This window comes from Diceros bicornis, chromosome 26 (assembly GCF_020826845.1).
Source record: "Diceros bicornis minor isolate mBicDic1 chromosome 26, mDicBic1.mat.cur, whole genome shotgun sequence".
Classification (NCBI taxonomy): domain Eukaryota; kingdom Metazoa; phylum Chordata; class Mammalia; order Perissodactyla; family Rhinocerotidae; genus Diceros; species Diceros bicornis.
In genome coordinates, this window is record NC_080765.1 from 46,909,789 (window position 1) to 46,924,025 (window position 14,237).

A 14,237-nucleotide genomic window follows, 5' to 3' on the forward strand; every position below is an offset into this window, starting at 1 on the left:
GGTCACGAGAGCAAACACCCGGCGGCGGAGGTGGCGGTGGTCCCGGGCTGGCCGGTCTGTGCGCTGTGGGTCATGGCCAACGTCTCCAAGAAGGTGTCGTGGTCCGGCCGCGACCTGGACGACGACGAGGCGGCGCCGCTGCTGCGGAGGGCGGCGCGGCCCGAGAGTCCGGCCGGCGAGGGCACGCCGCTGCTGAACGGGGCGGGGCCCGCCGCCGCCCGCCAGGTGAGGCCGCCCGCCGGGAAAACTGAGGCCTCGCGCCCGCCGGCCCCGCGCTGGGACTGCCGGGATGGCGGGGCGCAAAGACCTGGGCCGCCTCGGGTCCGCGCTGCAGTCTCCGCCTGCCGGGACCGGGCTGGCCGCGGCGGAGTCGGGGTCTCGAGCCCTATTCGGGCCCGGCAGGCAGTGCGCAGGGACGCGGCGAATCCGTGCCCGGAGCCTCGCCGCTGTAAAGACGGGGAAATTGAGCCGCAGGCGGGCTCGGGACGGGTCAGACGCAGAGCTGACCTCGGTCCCCAGGCCCCGGGGTTCTGGAGTCTAGGGAGGAAGCTCCGGCCCAGGTGACTGGCGGGGTTCGTTCCAGGAGCAGGCCGAGATCGCCATCACACTGGGTGTTTGATGAGCAGACGAGCCGACTGGCGCGCTGTCTGTGTGTCCTTGACGGCATGAAGCTGCTTCATTTTATTCCTAAATGGCTTTAAAGGGAAGGTAGATGGTGTTCTGCTCAGGTGATCTTTGTCTCTTTTTTTTTACTTCAAAATTGTGATAAGTCCATGAGCAACTATTTTTGTTTGGTCGTGTTTTGAACCCTCAGGAGGTTTTAACGGTTTAGGCTGCAGACTTTTTTCTTGCAGTGAGAGTGACTGAGGAGCTGTCTGCCACCGTTTCTCTCCAGGAGTCAGGAGAGACCTTCCGGGCCATCTTAGCAATGACAAGGATCTGCACTCAGTTTCCCTTAGGAGTTAATCCAGTTTGGAGCATGTAGCAGCCAGACACTGAGCCACAAGTCAGAGTGGGTGGAGTGTGCTCAGCACATCAGCAGTGCAATGTGTGTCTTCAAATGAATTTCCGCGTGTTGCTTAATTTTGAGTTCATGCGTTATTTTTGTTGATTGCTTGGTCTTATTCTTATTTTGTGATTATTCTTTACTTTTCCTCCTCCTGTTCTAGATCTGTCCTTTAAGCAGTTGTGTAGTGCTTAAAGATTAGGACACGGACATCAGGCTGTTCCTCTAGAACTTGTCTTCAGATTTCCTGGTCTCTTGGAAATGCGTCAGAGGATGGAGGTCAAAGTCTGCCCTTTGAGTGAAGTCTTCTGAAATGCTTTTTGTGTCTGCATGAGAAGTGCTCTGAAGCGGCTAATTTGAGGTGGTGGGGATATGGGTGCTTCATTATTTTCTTCTGGGAACATTTCTGTTTCTTTTTCTTTCTTTTAAAAGAAAGTAGTCTGAAGTCTATGAAGTAGAAGTGTAAAACTGGCTTTAAGGGTTGGCAGGTAAGGAGATTGGAAACTTTGAGGCTGAATTTGGGTTTATCTCAGGACTGGAGGTGCTTGTGGTTTCCCACTTCTCTTTTCAGATAGATACAGGAGTTGGCTTTTTTGGAAAGAGCCTGTTGCTCTCTTCTCTTAGAAAAGTCTTTGCAAGCTTTTTTGTTTGTTCTTTGTGTTTGATAACAACTGATTAGCTGCTCTTAAATAATTAAAAAGATAATTTATTGTGCACATACTCTGTGCCTGGGTGCATGCAGTTTGCCTGGGACACAGAGATGTGTGAAGCAGCTTCCTTCTTGCTGGCTCCAGGCTCCTGGAGAGACAGGTCAAGTGCTCTGTGAGGACTGTATGAGGATCCCCAAGGGCAGGAGAGGTCACATTTGGATCCAGTCTTGAAGAGTGCAAGAGCCTCAGGCAGGCGGACAGATGGGAAAGGATAAAGGGAGTGTGTGTTTGGGACCCTGCAAGAGTTTGGAAAGTAAATCGGAGTCGGGGGAGGAGGCTGGGGGAGAGAGCCCGGGTCAGACCTGCAGGGGGCGGTTGCTGGCTTTGAATTTGGTTTTATCTCGTGGAGAGCCCTGCGGGAGGTTGGAGATTCCAGTCTTAAAGAATCCTTAGCCAGCCTTGTGTGGACTGGTGGAATGAGGGGGACTGGAGGCATTTGTGCCAGGAGCACCGCTCTGGACCAACGGGGGTGTGTTCCACAGTCTCCTGTGCCTCTGGGTCGTCATCTGCCAGAGTTCATCTACGTACAGCACTGGGCACAGGGCCTGTCACGGGCACAGGGCCTGTTGCAGGCACTGTTAGAAACAGCAGCACTAAAGTGATGGGTCATCACTCATGCACACGTCCGTTGGGAGTGACCGAATTCCTTGATGCTGGCTTTCTTGGGGCCCACTGGGCCGAGTTCATGGTTAGGCTCGGGCACCCTAGTGCTGCAGCAGACAGCAGCTTGTAGACTGTTCTCAGTCCGGAACCTTTTGAACTAAAATGATGTTCTAGGCCAACAACCATCCTGTGAGAATGTTCTGGTAAACTGGACATGAGAGCCTGTCCTGGCCACCTCCTGGCCCTTTGGGGTTGCAGGATGTCCCGAGTTGGTGTCGTGGCCACCTCGGCACGGGCACAGCCTGCCAAGCACCTGAAGTAGCTGCTCTGGGCAGAGCTCCACTGCGTGGCTGCCCTGCCAGGCTGCTGAGTGCACTATGGGGAGCAGGCGTCGCCCTGGGCAGGGTGGACGGTGGACGGGGACCAGATCAGACCATTCAGAGCCACCTGTGGGTTGCTCTTCCCTTCCTCAGGCCTCTGGGCCCATCGTGGCTGAGGGCTGAGTGTGGGGTGATCGTGAGTTATCCAGTGAGTTGCTGCCCGTACGCTGCTGGAACAAGGAGAGGGTGAGGTCAGCCAGCAAGTCAGGGTCATGTGAGTGGGCAGTGGAGCATTTTGAGAACTTATAGGGGAAATCTGAGCCAGAAATAGATGCTCAGGGGTAGGGGGTGGGTCTTTGCAATGTTTGTAGATGCAGGACCTTCCCAGGGACCTGTCTCCAGCTGAGACACCCAGTGGGGTAGGACTCTCAGGTTAGTGTTTAGAATGGTTCTGGGGATCTTGCTTCTCTGGGAACTGGGGTTACCCCTTGGGACTGTGTCCTGCCCTGGTGACCCGGAGCTCCAGACCACAGACTGCGAGTGCCAGGGAGGGGGTGCAAGGAAGGTGCAGGAGTGGGTCATCTGTCATCCCCACTGGCTCCTTGAGCTCTGCTCCATGTAAGTGAGTGCCTGTCTTTCTCCTATGAGGCTCCCAGCCCAAGGGGCAGCCCCTCCAGGAAATCCCTCTGCCTCAGGGTCCTCCTACTGTTCTCCCTCTCCATGCACCCACCCCCAGCCCCACTTTGTAGGGTCCAGGCCGGCCACCCAGCTCCCTCCCCAAGGGCTCCCTGAATCTGTCTCCCTCATCCCTCTAGTAGCACCTGTCCAGGGCCAGTGTGAGTGGGATAGAGCCACCACTCTCAAGCTCACAGTCTGGGGAGGCAGGCGAGGAGCCAGGCACAGCTGGACAGTACAGAGAGCTGAGGGACGAGAGTGGGCCCGGACCCCGTCAGAGGGTCCTGGGAGGCCCCCGGGCAGAGGCTGCAGTGTGTGCAAATCGAGGTGGCAGCAGCGGGGCTGTTCCCATCCAGGGTGATTCCTGCTGTCGTCCGCCTGCCTCTGCGTCTGCCTCTGCTCCTCTTCCCTCACGCTCAGCCTAAATGCGCCCCCTTGCCAGCCCAGTTTGGTGCAGACCGCTCCCTCTGGGTCCCCATCAGCACCCCGGCAGCCTTTCTCACAGTTGACACTGCGTTGTTCATGGGCAGTTTGTTTCCTTTGCCTGTACGCCTCTGCCGGCAGCAGCCCTGTGTCCTCAGGGCTGAGCATGGGCCTGGCCGCTGTTAGAATGCAGAGCGGCAGACTGGGGTGGCAAATAGCCTTTACATTGTTTTTAGAATTTGTTTTAATTGTGGTAAAAACATATAACAAAGTTTATCATCTTAACTTTTTCTAAGTGTACAGTTCAGTACTGTTAAATACATTTACATTGTTGTGCAACCATCACCACCATTCATCCACAGAACTCTGCATCTTGCAAAACTGAAACTCTTTCCCCATTAAACGCTCACTTCCTATCCCCCTCCCCTGGCAACCACTAGTCTACTTCCTGTGTCTATAATTTTGACTGTTCTAGGAACCTCATATAAATGGAATCATACAGCGTTTTTGTTTTTTTGTAACTGGCTTCTTTCTCTTAGTATAATGTGCTCAGGGTTCATCCATGTTGTAGCATATTGTAGAATTTCTTTCCTTTTTAAGGCCAAATAATATTCCATTGTATGAACATGCCATGTTAGGTTTATCCATTCATCTGTGAATGGACACTTGAGTTGCTTCCACCCCTTGGCTGTTTGTGAATAATGCTACTATGAACAATATCTGTGTGCAAATATCTCTTCAAGACCCTGCTTTCAATTCTTTTGGGTGTGTACCCAGAAGTGGAATTGCTGGATCATATGGTAGTTCTATTTTTAATTTTTTGAGGAACCACCATACTGTTTTCTGCAGCAGCTGCACCATTTTACATTTCTGCCAGCTGTGCACAGGGTTTCAACTTCTCCACATCCTCACCAACACTTGTTATTCTCTGCTTTTTGATTCTGACCATCCTCATGGGTGTGAGGGGATATCTCATTGTGGTTTTGATTTGCATTTCTCTAATGATTAGTGATGTTGAGCGTGTTTTCATGTGCTTGTGCCATTTGTGTATATTCCTTTTTTGTGTGTGTGTGAGGAAGATCAACCCTGAGCTAACATCCATGCCAGTCCTCCTCTTTTTTGTTTTTTTTTTGGTGAGGAGATCAGCCCTGTGCTAACATCTGCCAATCTTCCTCTTTTTCTTTGCTGAGGAAGACTGGCCCTGGGCTAACATCCGTGCCCGTGTTCCTCCACTTTATATGGGACACTGCCACAGCATGGCTTGCCAAGCAGTGCGTCAGTGCACGCCCGGGATCCGAACCGGCAAACCCTGGGCCGCCACAGTGGAGCGCGCGTGCTTAACTGCTTGCGCCACTGGGCTGGCCCCCTAATCCTCCTGTTTTCGCTGAGGAAGACTGGCCCTGGGCTAACATCTGTGCCCATCTTCCTCTACCTTACATGGGACGCTGCCACAGTGTGGCCTGACAAGTGGTGTCTTGGTGCGCGCCCGAGATCCGAACCTGGGCCGCCAGCAACGGAGCGCGCGCACTCAACCACTACATCACGGGGCCAGCTCCTGTGTATATTCTTTTGAGGAATGTTTATGCAAGTCCTTTGCCCATTTTTGAATTGGGTTGTTTGTTTTTTTGTTGTTGAGTTGTAGGAGTTCTCTATATATTCTGGATATTAACCCCCTGTCAGATACGTGATTTGTAAATATTTTCTCCCATTTTGTAGGTTGCTTTTTCACTCTGTTGTTTCCTTTGATGCATAGAAGTTTTTCGGTTTGATGTAGTACCATTTGCATATAAATTTTTTAAATTTTTAAAATAATTATGGAGGTACAGGAAGTTGAAAGACAGTCCAGAGAGGGCCTGTGTACCTTCCTCCAGTTTCCTCCAGTGGTTCCATCCTACGTAACTATAGCGCGGTGCTGAAACTGGGCACTGACGTTGGCGTAAGGTGTGCACGCGTGCGCGTGTGTCTGTGTGTCTAGTTCTCTGCTGTCATGTCACGCCTGTAGATCTGTGTGAGCACTGCTGCAGTCAAGATACAGAGCATGTCCATCACTTCCAAGATCTCCCTTGTCCTACCTCTTATAGTGACACCCCTCACCTGATCTTTGCTCGTCTCTCCAGGTCTGACGTCGAGAATGGCAGGTCGGTGGAACCGCACAATGTATAATCTTTGGGATTGACTGCTTTCACTCAGCACCCGCCCTGGAGATTTTGTCCAGGCTGTTGTGCATATCAGTAGTTTGAGGAACAACTAGTATTTAATTTAACTTTTGTTTAAGAAAAGAGAAAGAGGGGCTGGCCCGGTGGCATAGTGGTTAAGTTCGCCTGCTCCGCTTCAGCAGCCTGGGGTTCTCAGGTTCAGATCCCAGGCGTGGACCCATGCACTGCTTTTCAAGCCATGCTGTGGCAGGCGTCCCACATATAAAGTAGAGGAAGATGGGCATGGATGTTAGTCCAGGGCCAATCTTCCTCAGCAAAAAGAGGATTGGCAACAGATGTTAGCTGAGGGCTAATCTTCCTCAGCAAAAAAATAAATAAATTCTTTAAAAGAAAAAGAAGAGAAAGAAACAGACACAACACCAAATATATGGCTGCAGGTAAATGGTTTTTTCATCACAAAAGATATTTCCTAAAAGATGCTCATCAAGTTGAGAAGAGACAGTAGAAACATAAAGATGCTGGAGGAGGGTGGGTGAGGGCCCAGCCCAGGCAGCCGTGGGGGCGTGGTCAGGGTTTAGCCCCGCCCACCACCAGCCTTCATCTCCTGGTGCTGATGAGCATTCCCCATCCAAAACGTTGCTCTCTTGGTGCAGACCGCTCGCGCACCTGGCATCCTCCCGGCCGCATGCTGTTGTCACTGGAGCGAGTGAGTGCTTGCCCATCCAGACCGTTCCTGCCCTGCCTCTCCTGAGGCAATGTGCGTGGTCACAGCCTAGCTCTCGGACTCTGTTAGGTGTCAAAGGATATGCTTTGTGGGGTCTGACTCTGGGCTGCCTTGGCACGGTGGGAGACTGCCTGATGGAGTTGAGCTTCTCTCATGATGTGATGGGTAAGATAAGATGCCCCTGCCTTTTTCTGGGGCTCCGTCTGTCAGGTCGGAGGACAGATCGATTTTCCCATTTTCTTTGCACATTTGTACATTCGGTTCTGCCTTGCTGTTGCTCTGCTGGGTTTGTCCGTCTTTGTGCCCTGTTTGCCTGGCTGGTCCATGTGTGTGGAGATGTCCCCGAGGGAGTGCATTTGGTGTGGCTGTGGTGAGGCTTGTGGCTGGTGCCCCCTTCCTGATCACACTGTCCTGTCTGGGGAGCAGAGGTTGCAGCCAGCCCTGGGCCACCTCCTGGTCAGCGTTCACTCAAGAGCTGGGATCCCTTCCTGGGCTAGTGCAGGCCCCCTGCCCTGCTTTTCTCATCGGATTCAGCAGTTTGGGGGCATTGCCAATTGTTCTTTTTTTTTTTTTTTTTTAATTGATGTTTTAATGGTTTCTAACATTGTGAAATTTTGGGTTGTACATTTTTGTTTGTCCATCACCATATATATGACTCCCTTCACCCCTTGTGCCCACCCCTCACCCCCCACCCCCACCCCCACCCCCACTGCCCCTGGTAACCACAGTCCAGTTTTCTCTGTCCATGTGTTGGTTTATATTCCACATATGAGTGAGATCATACAGTGTTTGTCTTTCTCTTTCTGGCTTATTTCACTTAACATAATACGCTCCAGGCCCATCCATGTTGTTGCAAATGGGACGATTTTGTCTTTTTTTATGGCTGAGTAGTATTCCATTGTATATATGTACCACATTTTCTTAATCCAATCGTCTGTCGAGGGATACTTAGGTTGCTTCCACTTCTTGGCTATGGTGAGTAATGCTGCAATGAACATAGGGGTGCATAAGCCTCTTTGGATTGTTGATTTCAGGTGCGTTGGATAGATTCCCAGTAGTGGGATGGCTGGATCATAGGGCATCTCTATTTTTAATTCTTTGAGGAATCTCCATACCATTTTCCATAGAGGCTGCACCAATCTGCATTCCCACCAGCTGTGTATGAGGGTTCCTGTTTCTCCACATCCTCTCCAACATTTGTTGTTTTTTGTCTTGGTGATTATAGCCATTCTAACAGGCGTGAGGTGGTATCTTAGTGTTGTTTTGATTTGCATTTCCCTGATGATTAGTGATGTTGAGCATCTTTTCATGTGCCTATTGGCCATCTGTATATCTTCCTTGGAGAAGTGTCTGTTCATTTCCTCTGCCCATTTTTTTTTTTTTTTTTTTTTGTGAGGAGATCAGCCCTGAGCTAACATCCGCCAATCCTCCTCTTTTTTTTTTTTTTTTGCTGAGGAAGACGGCCCTGGGCTAACATCGGTGCCCATCTTCCTCCACTTTATATGGGACGCCGCCACAGCATGGCTTACCAAGCAGTGCGTCGGTGCGCGCCTGGGATCCGAACCAGCGAACCCCGGGCCGCCGCAGCGGAGCGCGCGCACCCAACCGCTTGCGCCACCGGACCGGCCCCTCCTCTGCCCATTTTTTGATCGGGTTGTTTGTTTTTTTTGTTGTTCAATTGTGTGAGTTCTTTATATATTATGGAGATCAACCCCTTGTTTGATGTATGTTTTGCAAATATTCTCTCCCAGCTGGTTGGTTGTCTGTTCGTCTTGATTCTGGTTTCATTTGTCTTATAAAAGCTCTTTAATCTGATAAAGTCCCACTTGTTTATTTTTTCTTTAGTTTCCCTAGTCTGGGTAGGCATGTCATCCGAAAAGATTCCTTTAAAACCAATGTCAAATAGTGTGTTGCCTATATTTTCTTCTATGAGTTTTATAGTTTCAGGTCTCACCTTCAGGTCTTTGATCCATTTTGAGTTAATTTTTGTAAATGGCGATAGCACATGGTCCACTTTCATTCTTTTGCATGTGGCTGTCCAGTTTTCCCAGCACCATTTATTGAAGAGACTTTCCTTTCTCCATTGCATGTCCTTAGCACCTTTGTCGAAAATTAGCTGTCCGTATATGTGTGGTTTTATTTCTGGGCTTTCAATTCTGTTCCATTGATCTGTGTGTCTGTTTTTGTACCAGTACCATGCTGTTTTGATTACTATTGCTTTGTAGTATGTTTTGAAGTCAGGGATTGTGATGCCTCCTGCTTTGTTCTTTTTCTTTAGGATTTCTTTAGCTATTCGGGGTCTTTTGTTGCCCCATATAAATTTTAGTATTCTTTTTTCTATTTCTGTGAAGAATGTCATTGGGATTCTGATTGGGATTGCGTTGAATCTGTAGATTGCTTTAGGTAATATAGACATTTTAACTACGTTTATTCTTCCAATCCACGTGCATGGGATATCTTTCCATTTCTTTATGTCATCATGGATTTCTTTCAATAATGTCTTGTAGTTCTCATTGTATAGGTCCTTCACCTCCTTGGTAAGATTTATTCCTAGGTATTTTATTCTTTTTGATGCAATTGTAAATGGTATTATCTTTTTGAGCTCTCTTTCTGTTAGTTCATTATTAGCATATAGAAATGCAACTGATTTTTGTAGATTGATTTTGTACCCTGCAACTTTGCTGTAGTTGTTGATTGTTTCTAATAGTTTTCCAACAGATTCTTTAGGGTTTTCTATATATACAATCATGTCATCTGCAAATAGTGAGTGTTTCACTTCTTCGTTACCTATTTGGATTCCTTTTATTCCTTTTTCTTGCCTAATTGCTCTGGCCAAAACCTCCAGTACTATGTTGAACAGGAGTGGTGAGAGTGGGCAGCACTGCCTCGTTCCTGTTCTCAGAGGAATGGCTTTCAGTCTTTCCCCGTTGAGTATGATGTTGGCTGTGGGTTTGTCATATATGGCTTTTATTATGTTGAGGTACTTTCCTTCTATTCCCATTTTATTGAGAGCTTTTATCATAAATGAATGTTGTATCTTGTCAAATGCCTTCTCTGCGTCTATTGAGATGATCATGTGGTTTTTATTCTTTGTTTTGTTGATGTGATGTATCACGTTGATTGATTTGCGGATGTTGAACCATCCCTGCGTCTCTGGTATAAATCCCACTTGATCATGGTGTAGCCAGTTGTTTTTAAAAGAGGAAACAGGGCCGGCCCCGTGGCTTAGCGGTTAAGTGCGTGCGCTCTGCTACTGGCGGCCTGGGTTCGGATCCTGGGCGCGCACCAAGGCACCGCTTCTCCAGCCATGCTGAGGCCGTGTCCCACATACAGCAACTAGAAGGATGTGCAACTATGACATACAACTATCTACTGGGGCTTGGGGGTGGGGGGAAGAATAAAAGAGGAAACAACTGTGTTTCTCTCATTATTCACCTGTTGTACTGAGGTGTACCGTGTGTATGTAGAGAGAAGTGCACAGTCATGCGAGCAGAGCGTGCGATCATCACATGAACGTGTACCTCAGAGTTACCACCTGTTGTGGGGTGATGGTGGCTCCCAGATCTGTCCACTCCTAGCCCTGGGAACCTGTGTGTAGGTCCTTGTATGGAAATAGGATCTTTGCAGATGTGATCGAGTTAAGATGAGGTCGGACAGACGTAGAGTGGGCCCTGAGTCCAGTGACTGCTGTCCTCATCAGGGGAGGGAAATTTGAACACCAGCACACACAGGGAGGAGGCCGCATGATGACTGAAGCAGAGATGGGAGTGACGCGGCCACAAGCCAAGGACTCCTGAGGATTGCCAATGCCCTCAGAAGGTGGGAGGGGCAGGAAGGAGCCTCCCTGCACCCTTGAGAGGGAGCATTGCCTGCTGACACCTTGAAACTGGACTTCTGGCCTCCAGAGCTGGGAGAGAATAAATTTCTGCTGTTTTAAGCCACTTAGGCTGTGGGAATTGGTTACGGCAGCCCCAGAAGACTCAGGTACCCCCCACCAGAGTCAGCCAGCATCCACAAAGCCTCCTAGTGCCCCTCGCTTTTACTGCCCCCCCCCCCCAAGTAACCACGTGTGCAACACAGGTGAGGTTCGCCTGACCTTCCACTTGCTGTGGTGGGATCACCGTAGCTCTCTGGCTGGCACTCCTCGGGCCCATCTGGTGTCAGCAGTGGTTTGTTCCTGTCGTCGTAGCGTGGTTTGCCGCCGTGTGATTCTCCACTGCATGTAGGGCTGCCAGATAAAATGGGGCACCCAGCTACATTTGCCTTTCAGAGAAACAGTGAATAATATTTTAGTACAAGTGTGTGCCACGTGGTCTTTGGGGCCTACTTAGGCTAACACGTGACTCATTTCTCTGAAATGCAAGTGTAACTGGTGCTTGTATTTTCTTTCCTGGTCTTGGCCTCCACTGTGCCTGGGTAGCAGGCATAAAAGAAGTCACGCGCTTGGTTGTCAATCCTCTGTGGTTGACCTGCCCCCTGGGCCCAGGAGCACGGCCCCACTTTAGAGAGGGAGGGTCTTGGGGGCCCCCCTGCCCCAGGGGAGGAGGCACCTCTGACTGGAGGGCCAGCCTGGAGGCCTGGGACAGGTCCCCACCTGGCAGAGCCACTCAGTCTCATGATGGGGGGTGCACAAAAATGGGGGTTGTTTAGGGCCAGGGAACAGAAAGACTCCTGGAGGACGGGCCCCGGACCACCTAGATTTTCTAGGCTGAGGGTGGGGGGCCCAGGAGGACGCCAGCATGGTCCTGCAGCCCTGCGTTCTGGCTGGCAGGTGTTTTGTCTCCAGTCTCTGAAGCGCTGTGGAACAGGAGAGGACGGGCCCTCTGGGGTTGTGATGGCCTGGGCTTCTGATCTGGAGGCCGGACTAATTGGTGACAGGCTGTGGGTGGTGGGGGCTGGCCTGAGGGTCCAGCACTGGCCCTGCTGGCGTCCCCCTTGTGGCTGGTGTGGGTCCGTGCTCCCCGGGCAGGGCCGGGTGGGGATGCACAGTGCAGCACGGCCCTGTGGCTAAGCCCCTGTGATTTCTCTTCTGCTTCTAGTCGCCCCGTTCCGTGTTTTTCCGGATTGGACAGATGAGCAACGTGGAGCTGGACGATGAGCTTCTGGACCCAGTGAGTGGTAGTCATGCCCCATTCCTGGAGCTCCCACTACATGCCAGGCTTGTTCCCAGAAAGGACGAGTCTGCTCTTGTGGATCTGGGGCCTGGCAGAAGGCAGACGGTGAATGCCAAACATGAGGATGCCAGACGGTGGGCGGGCTGTGCAGAGCTTGGGGACAGACCTGGGCCATGCAGGGCTCAGGGAAGAATGACAAGCAGACAGTGGATCCCTGAGAGCCAGGGAAGGCCATTCTGAGGGGCCGTTATCGCTGAGGCCGAGCCAGATGAGTGGAAATGGGGAAAGTGTGTGTTAGGTGAGGAACGTTGAGCATGCTGTGTGGAGGCGCAGGAAGCAGGCAAGGGAGGTGGGTGCTGTGGGTGGGAGAGGGGCCCCAGGTGGGCTGGAGGAGGGCTCTGGGGGCCGGGTGGGAGTGGGCATCTTGGGGGGGACCCTTGGAGAGCGGTGGTGCCTCCTCTCCTGCCCCTGTGCCAGGGCTGGACTGTCCTACAGCTAGCTGCCACGGAAACGTTCTCTGAGCCCCCTCCGCCAGACTTGCATTTGCCTTCTGCCTCCGGTTTCTCGTGGTTCTGATTTGCATTTCCCTGGTGATGTCGAGCATCTTTCCTGTGCCGATGGCTGTCTATATGTCTTTGGCGAAATGTCTATTCAGATCCTATGCTCATTTTTTAATCGAGTTGTATGTGTTTGGTAATCAAACTGTAAGAGTTCTTTATATACTTTGGACACAAATTGCTTATCAGATACATGATGGCAAAGACTTTCTCCTGCTCTGTGGGTTTCTTGCCACTTTCTGACAGTGTCCTCTGAAGCACAGAAGCTTTTCACGCTGATGAAGTCCAGCTTATCTGTTTTTTCTTTGGTTGTCTGTGCTTTTGGTGTCATATCTAAGAAAGCATTGCCTGACCCAACGTCACTAAGATTTACTCCTATGTTTGCTTATAAGAGTTATGTGTGGTTAGATCTTTGATCCACTTTTCACAAGTTCTGTATATGGTTTACGGCGCGCATCCAGCCTTGTCCTTCTGCCTTGTGGACATCCAGTTCTCTCAGCACCATTTCCCAAGAAGACTGCTCTTTCCCTGATGCATTGTCTGGGCGCCTTGTGGAAAACCACTTGGCTGTAGATGTGAGGGTTTATTTCTGGGCTCTCAGTTGTCTTCTGTCCACCTGTCTGTCCTCGTGCCAGTGCCTCAGTGTCTGGATGACTAGAAACTAGGAAGTCTGAGTCTTCCAACTTCGTTCTGTTTCAAGGTTGTTTTGGCTGTTTGGGGTCCCTTGCATTTCCATGTGGATTTTAGGATCAGGTTGTCAATTTCTTCAACAACACCAGCTGGAATTTAGAGAGAGATTGCATTGAATCTTAATATTGCATCTTCCAGTCTATGAACACAGGATATCTCTCCGTTTATTTAGGTCTTCAGTTTTTTCCAACGTTTTGTAGTTTTCAGAGTACAAGTCTTATACTTCTTTTGTTAAATGTATTTTAGGAATAAAGTTTATTTTATGTATTTTATCTTTGATGCTATTGTGGATAGAGTTGTTTTCTTAACTTCATTTTGTATAGTTCATTGCAAGCGCATAGAAATACATGTGACTTTTGTACATTGATCTCGTATCCTTCAGTCTTACTGAATGCATTTATCAGTTCTAATAGTTTTTTGTGTATTTGGGGCGATTTTCTGTACACTAGATCATGTCATCTACACATAGAGAGTTTCACTTCTTCCTTTCCATCTGGGTGCCCTTTGTTTCATTTTCTTGCCTAACTGCCCTTGTAGAACCTGCAGTGCAATGCTGAACAGCAGTGGTGAGAGTGGGCGGCTTTGTCTTCTTCCCGATTTGCAGTGGGGAAGCTTCAGTCTTTCACCATCGCTCATCAGATACATGATTGGCAGAGACTTTCTCCATAAAAGGAGAAAGTGTGATGTGACCTGTGGGTTTTCCTAGATGTCTTCATCAAGTCGAGCAGGTTCCCTCTGTTCCTGGTTTTATCGTGAAGTGGTGTTGGATTTTGTCAGATGCTTTTTCTGTGTCTGTTGAGATGATCGTGTAGATTTTGTCCTTTATGTTATTGAAATGGCATTGAACTGTTTCCATTTACAACACTTCTGACACCAAATGTATTGGTTTTCTCCTCATTACCAGCTAATTCTCTGATTCTTCAGACACCACCTGAGTATCCTACAAGTCAGTTCATTCTGACACTATCTACCCAGAGTTAGCGCAGACCCCACAGGCTGAGAGCTCAGTCCCACAAGACCACCCCCACTTCAGACAATAGTCACAATTCCAGGTTGTCACCAGTGCTTCTGATCGACTGGCTATAAATCGGGGTTCCCATGACCCCTCCTCTGGATCCATAACTTGCTAGAATGGCCCATAGAATTCAGGGAGACATTTTACATAACTGTTTACTGTTTATCATAAAGGATAGGACTGGGGAACAGCAGGTGGAGGAGACGCAGGGAAGGAGTGAGGAGGGGCGCGGAGCTTCCATGCT

At 49.9% G+C, this 14,237-nt stretch overlaps 1 protein-coding gene across 3 annotated transcripts in view; it reads left to right on the forward strand.

Moving 5' to 3' along the window:
• The window catches only part of CLCN7 (chloride voltage-gated channel 7), a 29,402-nt gene continuing 15,165 nt past the window's right edge, over window positions 1-14,237 (forward strand). The window contains exons 1-2 of one of the 3 annotated variants that reach the window (XM_058570397.1): window positions 1-225; window positions 11,657-11,728. In XM_058570397.1, coding sequence (XP_058426380.1) covers window positions 73-225; window positions 11,657-11,728 — 225 coding nt within the window. In that variant the 5' untranslated portion in view covers window positions 1-72. The other 2 variants (XM_058570398.1, XM_058570399.1) reach the window with 2 other exon arrangements.